General features: G+C 51.2%; 1 protein-coding gene across 3 annotated transcripts; it reads left to right on the top strand.

Moving 5' to 3' along the window:
- Positions 1–670: 670 nt before the first annotated feature.
- On the top strand, positions 671–9,881 carry ATP1B4 (ATPase Na+/K+ transporting family member beta 4). 3 transcript variants are annotated; one of them, XM_082785845.1, is made up of 9 exons: positions 671–819; positions 1,047–1,093; positions 2,837–2,999; positions 4,206–4,334; positions 5,612–5,716; positions 5,925–6,121; positions 6,682–6,738; positions 7,297–7,392; positions 7,960–9,879. In XM_082785845.1, exons 2-9 carry the CDS (start codon positions 1,055–1,057, stop codon positions 8,119–8,121), a joined length of 948 nt encoding a protein of 315 aa, XP_082641971.1. In that variant the 5' UTR covers positions 671–819; positions 1,047–1,054; the 3' UTR covers positions 8,122–9,879. The 3 variants fall into 3 exon arrangements, with proteins under 3 accessions (XP_082641971.1, XP_082641970.1, XP_082641972.1); XM_082785844.1 differs by lacking the exon at positions 671–819 and adding an exon at positions 869–876; XM_082785846.1 differs by lacking the exons at positions 671–819; positions 7,297–7,392 and having other exon boundaries at positions 899–1,093; positions 7,960–9,881.
- Positions 9,882–10,096: the final 215 nt, after the last annotated feature.

Genomic DNA, 10,096 nt, shown 5'->3' with positions numbered 1-10,096 from the left:
ACCGCTGAGCAGGGCCTGAAGAAAGGAAGGTTTCTGGCTATGTTCAAATTGTGCTGGGGTGTGAGCTGAGCTGGCGGCTGGAGCCATGCTCCAGCTCTGACTGTTGGTATAAAACAAACCCCACTGTTCCACGAGAGCTGCATGGGGCATAACAATAACAGTGGCTGTCACGTAGCTCCCATGCTGCTGGAGCTATTCCAGGAGTTTCGGCAAGACTTTTCCCCTCATCCCCCCACAGCCCCCCATCCACAACCCATTGCTTCCAGCATGCAGGTCCCTCACAGCCGCAGGACCTTAGCACCCTGTGCCCTAACACAACCTCCTGTGCCCGTAATTCACTGACAAAGGAAAATGTGATCCTCCCCAGCACAGTGGCGCAGCAAGGCATCGCTCTGGAGAGCGTCCCGCTGGCCATGCCTGGGGAGCAGACGCTGCGTGCCCCCAGCTGCTGCCTCAATTCAAAGGGATAAATATAAACCTGCCCCTCTGCTGCAAGAGAGATTTTGCAAGCATGGAGCAGGGTCCGGCGGTGACTGACAAGCACCTATTGACAGCCACACAGCCACCGAGAGCCCTAGTGACTGTCGAGTGTTTGTTAACAGACACCCCGTCTCTCCACGGCACAGCACCCCTCTCCCCGTGTCGGGTGTTAGCTGCTGCTGGGGAGGCTCCAGCAGTACAGTACACTGCAGGACCACTGCAAAGGGCACCAGGTGGCAGGGGCCTTATGCCCAGAACGGGATTCCGTTGCGTTGAGCTCACCCCTCTTAGGAAAGCAAGTTATTTTTTGACCCGCTCCTGAACGCTGAAGTCTTCTGGGTGAGTGAGCAAAAGCAGCCGTGGTTCGTCAGCCGCAACCACTGCGGGCAGGCAAAGGTCTCCTGGCCCCCTGGGCTGGGGGAGCCTCGCTCAGCTGGAGACAGCAGTGGGGCTGGGGGCTGCAGTGGGCAGGGGACTGTGCCCACTGGCTCCACAGTGGGGACGGAGGCACTGGGCTCAGCCCTGGGCTCCCTCAGTGCTAACACTCACATTTGTCTGTGTTTCAGAGCCAGGGATGGAGCTGAACGCTGCCTCCCCGGGAGGCAAAAGGCTGGTAAGTGTTCGGGGGCTGCTTCGAGAGGCGAGGCGGGGGCTGCAGCCACTCAGCTCACCTCCTGACGGGTGAAAGTGGCAGCTTTGCTGTAGGAAATGCTGCCTGGTGCCCCTGCAAAATGCCAGCGCTGTGCACTGGGAGGGAAGGGAGAGGCAGCAGGGCTGGCAGTGCTGCAGCCCTGTGAGAGGCTTTCCATAAAATCCTTATGGTTGTCCCGGACTCTTGCCCTGTCCCTTCTTGCTGGCCATGCACCCTCAGCACCTGGACATCCTCACGGGAATGGCCAGTGCTGGGGGAGTTGCTTCAGGCCCCCGGCAGGCTGCCCCAGCCCCACTCAGCCTACCCCACCAACCCGGCAGGATGGGACCTTCACCTTGTGCTGCATCTGCAGCATGGAGCCTGTGTTCCTGTGCTATGGCTATTTATAGCAGGGAGGAGAGTGCGAGGAAGGAGAATTCATCCTCTTCTTCTTCCTTCTTTTCATCTTCCTCCATCCGTTGCCCAATGCAGGTGTCCTGCCCTGCACGCCCATGCCTTTCCCCCACTTCTCACTACTTTGCACTATCTGAACAGAGCTCAATCCCCCTCAATCCGGAGGGATTTCCTAGCCAGAGTTTCTGCTAAGCTGCTGGCCGCGTCCCAGGGCAATCTGCAGGCTATAAATGCTTCACTGGCCCAACAGGTGTCCGCAGACAGTGGGTTTCCCCAGCCCTTGGCACAAGCTGCCAGTGCAGCTGCTGTGGGGTCTGGCTGTGCTCACCTGCACGGCCCCATCTCCCCAAGCCCACTGCAAGCATGGCCGGACCCAGCCAACAGCGCCTGACCTCTGCCTTACGGCACAGGGAGGCGATGGGCCAAGTCCAAGGCTCCAGTTTTTCATGTTTTCCATCTGGAGTCCTAGCTCAGCACCCGTTCTCCCGGCATCCAACCTCGACACAAAGCCTGCTTCTCTGGGGAAAGGTGGGTTTGGGGAGAAACTCCTCCTGGTTGGCAAACCCTGCTCTGGGGTCACCCAGCCCTGAGCTCCAAGCAAGGGCTGCACCCTGTCCCACATTGCTGCCTGGTTTTAGAGCTTCCACAGGTTCAAGGCATTTAGGGACAGTCACCCTAAATCACATCTCCAGTGACTTGTGGCCAGAGAGAGAGAATTTAGTGTCTGTGAGCTCCAGATAAATGCCTCTTCATCACCAGGGCCGTGGCACAAAGAAAACTCTCTCTGTGCCTGGGGATGCGCTTTTCCTGGGAACTTGGTGTAATTCAAAAAATAACATTACAGGGATTTCTCCAAAGACTAAACACTTGCTCACATGCCAAGAAAAATAAAGTGGATGACCTCTTCAGTGATGCTGACTGGTGTCATCCACAGTAACACGGAAAATGCACACATGTGGTTAGAGACATGGTAGTGTGGGAACAGCACCAGCTCACCCAGCTTGCAGGCTTTCTTGTGGTCACGTTGATGCAGGTTAGAGAAGACAAACTTTTGTAAATGCCAGGACAAGGAGACAAGGAGATGGAACTCAGTGTGACTGCAGTGCCATGGAAAAAAAAAAAAAAAAAAAAAAAAGAACGCTGGAATCTAAGTGATCATAAGTCAGAACAGCCAGCCTCTCCTTAACTCAAGAGTGATGATGGGAAAATGGAAATTTGAAACATTTCCAGCTATTAAGTGCTTTTGCATTTATTTTTGGCCAATGAGATGCTCAGCCTGCCTGTGGGGGTTGTGTTCTGTAACTCTTCCAGGAAAATAAGGATGAAGAGAAAGTGCAGGATCTTGACACAGGAGAAGCAGAGACCAAGGCAGAGATGGGGAACAAAACTTGGGCAGACCTGGCCGGGGAGATGAAGACCTTCCTGTGGAACCCAGAGGAGAGAACCTGCCTAGGGAGAACAGCCAAGAGCTGGGGTAGGTCCTTGTTTGAGCCCCGTTTCTGGGGGTTGGTGCCTTTTCTCCTTCATGGTGGATGCACTTTCCTGCGAACATCTGTGCTAGCCTGGATCACTGCCCCGTCCCAGCAGTGAGGGGTGCACATTTCTTAGCGGGGCAATAAAAACAGCTAGTTGGGGAGGGGGAGGACAAGGAGACAACTGAAGTTAGACCAAGGTTAGACCAACCTAGGTACACCAAGTACCTTGGTCTGGATGCCAGTGTTTATCAAGAACTCATAAGCAAAAGTTTGGAAAAAAATTAAGAGACGGAGCAAAGGCAGGGGACCCCAGCTCTGTTGTGGCCTGGATCCTGCCAGGGCAAGCAGGGAGCAAGCCCTCTGCACCTGGCAATGTGGCAGTAGTGGTGGGCCTGCAGTGAATGCTGCCAGGCAGCCCTCCTTGCACCCCAGGAAGGTCTCGTCCCTGTCTCCGTCCCTTTCTTCATCCCCCCACTGCTCCTTGGGTACAACTCTTGGGCTGGCATGGATGCGTCCCCAGCTGAGCAGTGCTGGAAGTTGCACGTCTGCAGGAATGGGGAGGGCGCAGTGAGCACCAGCACATGGGTGTCATCTCCTGGTACCGCACGGATGGGCAGCAGTGTCACCCCTGGTGGTGACAGCCCCATCTGCCCCATCCTGGCCCGCAGCGGGATGCAGCCCCACAGCAGTTCCCAGCCCCGTGCTTGCACACAGCTGCGTTCCCAGGGCTCCCCCCACACTGCCGGCACGTTTCTCCTGGGAAATGTTTGGGTTAGGTTTTGCTTCGCTCTGCGCCACTGGGTTTTATTCATAGGCCACAGCCTCCTGAGACATCCTCAGCCGTCAGCCTGGCCCTGAGGAAAACAAACACTGTGCCTGGACGTCAGGGCCAAGATGCTGGCAGTGCCGTGGGCCGGGCAATGCCGTCTGCCACAATCCTAGTGCCTGGGTCCTCATCACAGCCAACAGGAGGTCAGGGTGGGAGCACCTTCATGTGGCCCCCACCTGGGTCCTGACTCAGCTCTGGGAAGGGCTGTGCCACGAAACAGATCCAAAGGATCCATCCGCAGGGCCTGGGTGGGCAGGGAGTCCATCCAACAGCCCCGTGCCCCAAAATTCTGGTGTCAGGGTGGAGGTGGCTGCCAGCATCCCCATGGGACATGCTTGGGTTACACTGACAGCAATGTGCCCTCTCTGCTCTGCAGGCCTGATCTTACTGTTTTACTTCGTTTTTTACACGTGCCTGGCGGGGATGTTCGCCTTCTGCATGTACGTGATGCTGCTCACCCTGAGCCCCTACACACCCACCTACCGGGACCATGTGGCTCCGCCAGGTACGTGCCCAGCCTTGGGTGCCTCTGCTGGAACACACAGACAGGCTGCAACGGAAGGGTTGTGTAGACAGAAAGAAATCTTATTATCAATAATAGAAAGATTTATGAGAGGAAATTTTGCAGACTAAACGGAGAGGTCTTTTTTCTTATGTTCTTCGCAAATGGACAAAGAGTTAAGGTGAGATCTTAAAGCTTTTTTGAAGCAGAAATAAAGAATCAAAGAGACTCACAGAATCACAGAATTGAAGGGGTTGGAAGAGACCTCGAAAGATCATCAGGACCAACCCCCCATGCCAAAGCAGGTTCCTTAGAGCAGGCTGCCCAGGTAGGTGTCCAGACAGGCCTTAAATACCTCCAGAGAAGGAGACTCCACAACTTGCCTGGGCAGCCTGTTCCAGTGCTCCATCACCCTCACCGTGAAGAAGTTCTTTCCCATGTTGGTGCGGAACTTCCTGTGCTCTATCTTGTGGCCATTACCCCTTGTCCTGTCCCTGCAAAAACTCACCAGGGATTGTCCTGAGACAAAAGTCCCAGCTGCTACAGATCCATTAGGGGCAGGATCCTACTGGGTTTCCACCAGCTGAAGACCTGTCCCCATCTGTTGTGGGGGCCAGGCTCCAAGCCCGGTTCAGCAAAGTGCTTCTAAATGGCATTACCCAGGGTGCTACCATCCACTGCAGCAGCAATGGTGCTGCAGCTCCCCAGCCACCAGGTTGTCTGGAGAGGACCAGACATCTTAAATAGCCCCCATGTAAAGCCTTTGTTCAGATTATATTAATTGTTATTGTAATCACTCCATTATTCTGATTATTCTTAAAGAGGCAAGTTTAGGCATTTCATAGATGATACCCACTCATTTCATCTGCTCCCCTTTTATACCTCAGACCTTTGAAACCAAAATGCAAATCAGGAGTAGCTTTTACACTTTTTTTTTTTTTTTTTTTTTTTTTTGGGATGTGGGGGGCGGAATAGGGAACAATGTTCAAAACCTTCTTTCCCCATGGCAGAAGCAACATTTCCCTGGGCTTTCATGTCAGTGGGGAACAAGTGACCCCCTGGCCCTCTCTCTGCCCCCAGCTGGCTGAGAGCATGGGGGTCCCTTGGCCCCTGCGTGCTGCAGAAGGATGAGGATGGGGATGATGAGGATGATAAAGATGTTACTGCCTGCTTGAGAACTGGTGCTGCTGGCCTGTGCCTGTGCCCAGCCCACCCAACATTCTCCACAGCCTGTGGCCAGTCCCCATACCTGCTCTGACAGCATCCATCTTGTTCTCCAGGGGTGATGATCAGGCCATACCTGAATGGATTCACCATCGCCTTCAATGTCTCCGAGCGCAGCACATGGCAGCCATACGTGGACAGCATGCACCACTTCCTAGCAGGTGGGTGTTGGGGTGCCATGGGGCAGAGCACCTCTGGGTGCCTCACGTCTCCTGCCTGGAAAGGGAGGATTCGTGAGGTGGTCTCAGGAGCTTCTGTGGGAGGAAACTTCCTGATCCAGGTGGGACTGCCCTTCATGTGAGGGTGCACTCAGTGATTTGATGTGAGCAGGCCTGGAGAAGCATTAATGAGTCGCTTGGTCCCCACCAGCTTATGATGACAAGGTTCAAGAGGAGAAGAATATTGAGTGCATCTCGGGGCAGTACTTCATCCAAGGGGGCAATGAGAGTGAAGAGAAGAAAGCCTGCCAGTTCAAGCGCTCACTGCTGCAGAACTGCTCGGGAATCGCGGATCAAACTTTTGGCTACTCCAGAGGCCAGCCCTGCATCCTGCTGAAGATGAACCGGGTACAAAAAAAATCTGGTTGTCATGATTCCTTCCTTCAGTGGATCCTAGTGGGACAGACTAAGGACTGTGCGGGGCCTGAAACTCATCCTGTTCTTAGGCCCAGGGAAATAGAATGAGAAACCCCAAACCTGCTGGCTTGTACCTGCCAGAAAACCTAAAAATGAAGCACTACAAAACTCTGCAGATTTGATTTGATGAAGGGCTGGGTGCATGGCAGCACCTGTGCCAGCCTCCTCTCTAGGAGGAAGTGAGCTTTAGGGCTACACCTGAGGCCCTCATTTCTTTATAACAGGCATTTTTGCAGAACCAAATTTATTAGAAAATTTCCAATATTCTGGCAGCTCAGTGCATGCTGCTGGAAAAATAAAGGAGGGGGGAAAGCGAGCTGTGTGGGGAGATGGTTGTGTTATACCAGGGATAATCCCAGCATCCTTCTCTGCCTCTCCTGACACATCGTGGTTGTCCTGGGTGACTGGCATGCACAAGAGCTCTAGAAAGGGAGGCAGCACATACTTGGCGTTGCATTTCCTTCAAGTGTGAATGTCTTTTTTCCCTGCAGATCATAGGCTACCGCCCTGGCGCCGGGGTCCCCGTGAGCGTAGACTGCAAAGTGCAGGTACTGTCGCGCTCCATGCCCTCAGCTTAGCCCAGTGCCCTCACAAGACCCTGTGCTCCTCATGCCCCCAGCCCAACTGAGGTGGTCTGCTGAGGGCTGCAGGGGTGGCCACGAGTCTCCTGCTTCCCATCCTGGCCCTCACCCTCTCACTGCTGGTTCCCAAAGCCCCCAAAGCTGAGGAGAGAGGCTGGAGCTGCTGGCATCCACCCGCAGCCCTGTCCCAGAGAGCGCCCTGCAAGCTGGCAGCAGCAGCAGGAGCGGCTCCCACACAGGGCAGCAGCCAGGTCATACCCTTAGAGAGTGATAAAGAAGTAGCCGAGCACAGAGAAAGATCCATGGGCAGCAAACGCTGTAACTTTCACCCATACCCTCCTAGCACAGTTTTGCTCTGGCTCACTGCAGCAGCCACTGACTCACAGAGCAAACGTGCCACGAGTGAGCAGCTGGCACGGCTGAGCTGTGGTGGGGATTTGCAGGAAATTTTTGTGCTAAAGCTCCTTCACTTTACTTATTTTGTGTCCCACATGCTATGCGAGTACCTTTTTGTTTCCATCAAAGAAAGGCAATGAGAGCGACCTGGGGTCAGTGGACTTCTACCCTGGGAATGGCACATTTGACCTCATGTATTATCCCTACTATGGCAAGATCACACACGTAAGTAAAGGTTCAGATGTTCTGGTGGCTTCATTACCTCTCCTTGGGAAGGAGCTACTGCAGGGGGTACAGATGTGCTCACTGGCTATTTCAGGCAGCTGCAGGCAGGAGGGAGGCCATGGGCATTGGGATTGCAGCGCTCTATTTTTGTCTCTGACAAACTGCAGGTAATCTTTAGGGATGCTGGTTTTCCCTTGCCAGCAGTGGGAACAGTTAATTTTTCTGCTTGGGGTCCAGGTCTGGCTGTGCTAATCCCCCAGGCTAACTCTGGGGGGATGCTAACTAGCACTAACACTGGTCTCAACACCAGCATTTTCCTAGGGTACTGGGGAAGGTGACAGGCAACAGAGGAGGAAAAGCCCCCTAAAATGAGGCTCCTATTAAAAGACACGACAAAACCACTGCAAATTGAGCAGCTTGATGCAGAGCAGGCAAACACCAGTGTGTTTCTGGTCCCACTGGTGGGGGCTGAGCTGGGTCGTGCAGCCAATTACCCGTGATATTTACTGACCACGAAAGAGTATCGCCTGCTTTCCTGCTCCCTCAGCAAATCTTCCTCCTTTTCAGGTCAACTACACGTCCCCACTGGTGGCCATGCACTTTACAGACGTGAAGAGGAATTCTTTGGTCCCCATTCAGTGCAGCCTGCACGGGAAAGGGATTGTCAATGACGTTAACAGTGACCGCTTCCTGGGCCGAATCATCTTCACGCTCAGCATTGGGAAGTAGCCACGGCAAACACAGGGCACGTAGGTTTTGTCAGGCAGAGGCTTTTTCCTTTTTAAAGCATAAAGGCAGCATTTTTTTTTTTTCCTGCTAGGAAAACAGACACATGGAAACTTTTAATTTATTTTTGTTTATAGTTAGGAAACAAATGAGATGCAACAGTGTGGAACCACATCTTTTACCAGCTGATGTAACTCATTATTAATAAAAGTTAAGTTATACCCTGGGCAGGGAACCTGCAAGAGCATTTCAGTTTTTATTAGAGGAACTCTGGTATCTGAACACTATTTTCATAAGGTCTTTTACAAGTCACCCCTGTGAAATGCATTTTTCCTGGCTATAAATTTCAGTCTTTACCATAGTTTTATGTGCATTTCTCAGGCAAAAGCTAAAAAGATGGTAGTTTATAAGTACTATTCTTGTTAAAATAATAAATAGCAAAAAATCTGGATTATGCTTGCAGTAACAGCTAAGAAGTGAAAATGACAAATCTCAGGACGCCTCCTAGGAGCCTCAGCACCTCATGCAGCCAGGTGCTGGAGCAAAGGCCACATAGGGCAGCATTTGCCCTTGAACCTTTCCAGTTGTTCCCAGGCAGACAAGTGCCTTTCTCCCTCCTCACTTCAGTACTTCTCTCAAGTCTATTGGGCAGGGGACAACTGAAAGGAGCTCTTTATTCTCTCCCTGTCACGGCTCACAACTCCTCCTTCCCCTGCTCAGGCGCAGAAGCACCAGTGAAAAATATTCCTCCCTGGGGAAGCCCCCGCTTTGCTTCATCCCCAGCCTCCTCAAGTGGAAGCAGGGCTGAGCTAGCTCAGAGAGGCATTACAAGGCTTAAGCCATGTTCATGTCGATAGAGGTATGGCTATCTTTGTTCCCCAGGACAAAGCAGTGGTGATTTCAGCATCTATTACAGCCAAACACTTTGTTTCTACAGACACTCAAACTCAATTTAAAGCAGTTTTGATTCTTTGGAAAATGAGTTTTTTTTATTATTATTATTATTATTATTATTATTATTATACACCTTCACATTTAACATACAGAGAGTATATTTCATCTCTCTTATCAGCTATGAGCAGGACAGGACACCTTAGGATAACGTACTGCTTGGAAAGCACACTTACTAAAATTACTTACCGACTGAACAAGAGCATTATGGTATGTTTGTCCTACATTCTAGTCCAGATACTTCATCTGCCATCATTTTTGATCTATATAAGACTCTAAGAAGTCTTTTTTTGTATTAAAAATAAAGTGACTACAGTAAAATTAACTCTATGGTATCATTCTTAAAACATTTAAATGTAACAAATGTAATTTGTAACTTTTGTGGGCTCTGCTGGCCAGCTAGGGACTGGTTTTCAAAGACAAATGTAATGTGTGTAATCCTTGAATTTTGAGCATTTGATTAACTTCCTGAAGAGTTTAGAAGTCCAGTACACCAAGGCTCACTATAAGGCAAATATCACAATCAACCTCTTGGCAAAACCTATTTCTTAAGAACCCTTAAAAATATTAAATACAGGTATTTTAGGAGTTAATTTTCCTCAGATGTGATTATCCACATGAAATTGAAAAGAGATAGGGCAACGTTATGATTTTTTCCTCCATAACTTACCCAAAAGGACTTGTTCTGACTAAGTAGAAAACAGCCTCTGCCCATGAAGGCATGGCAGTGATAGTTACTCTAATTTTGACATCAGAACTAAGTCAAAACCACAGATGTTTCCCAGCCTGCCAACTGCTTTACGTCTTTAGAAGCACTTCTGTTTCTATAGGATCCTGAAAGGAAACAAACCCCTCTGTGCTTCAGACCATGAAATGAACGGCTATCCAGCCTGCAACAGGATCAAAGATTATTTATCCATTCCATGCCTGCCTGGTGGAAGGATTCACAAAGCAGCAGGGACTGTCCTTTGGCAGATGCTGTACCAATATACAATTCTTTTTTGTCACACCAACAGCCAGACCCAGG

This window comes from Aythya marila, assembly GCF_965140915.1.
Source record: "Aythya marila genome assembly, contig: HAP1_HAP1_SCAFFOLD_269, whole genome shotgun sequence".
NCBI classification, from domain to species: domain Eukaryota; kingdom Metazoa; phylum Chordata; class Aves; order Anseriformes; family Anatidae; genus Aythya; species Aythya marila.
This window is presented reverse-complemented; position numbering and strand designations above follow the sequence as displayed.

Excerpts from the sequence above, each read along its gene's own strand:
- ATP1B4 (XM_082785845.1), top strand. The coding sequence starts at position 1,055 with ATGGAGCTGAACGCTGCCTCCCCGGGAGGCAAAAGGCTG. Across the intron at positions 3,000-4,205 it reads GAGAACAGCCAAGAGCTGGG|GCCTGATCTTACTGTTTTAC; the intron begins GTAGGTCCTTGT and ends TCTGCTCTGCAG. Across the intron at positions 6,122-6,681 it reads TCCTGCTGAAGATGAACCGG|ATCATAGGCTACCGCCCTGG; the intron begins GTACAAAAAAAA and ends TTTTCCCTGCAG.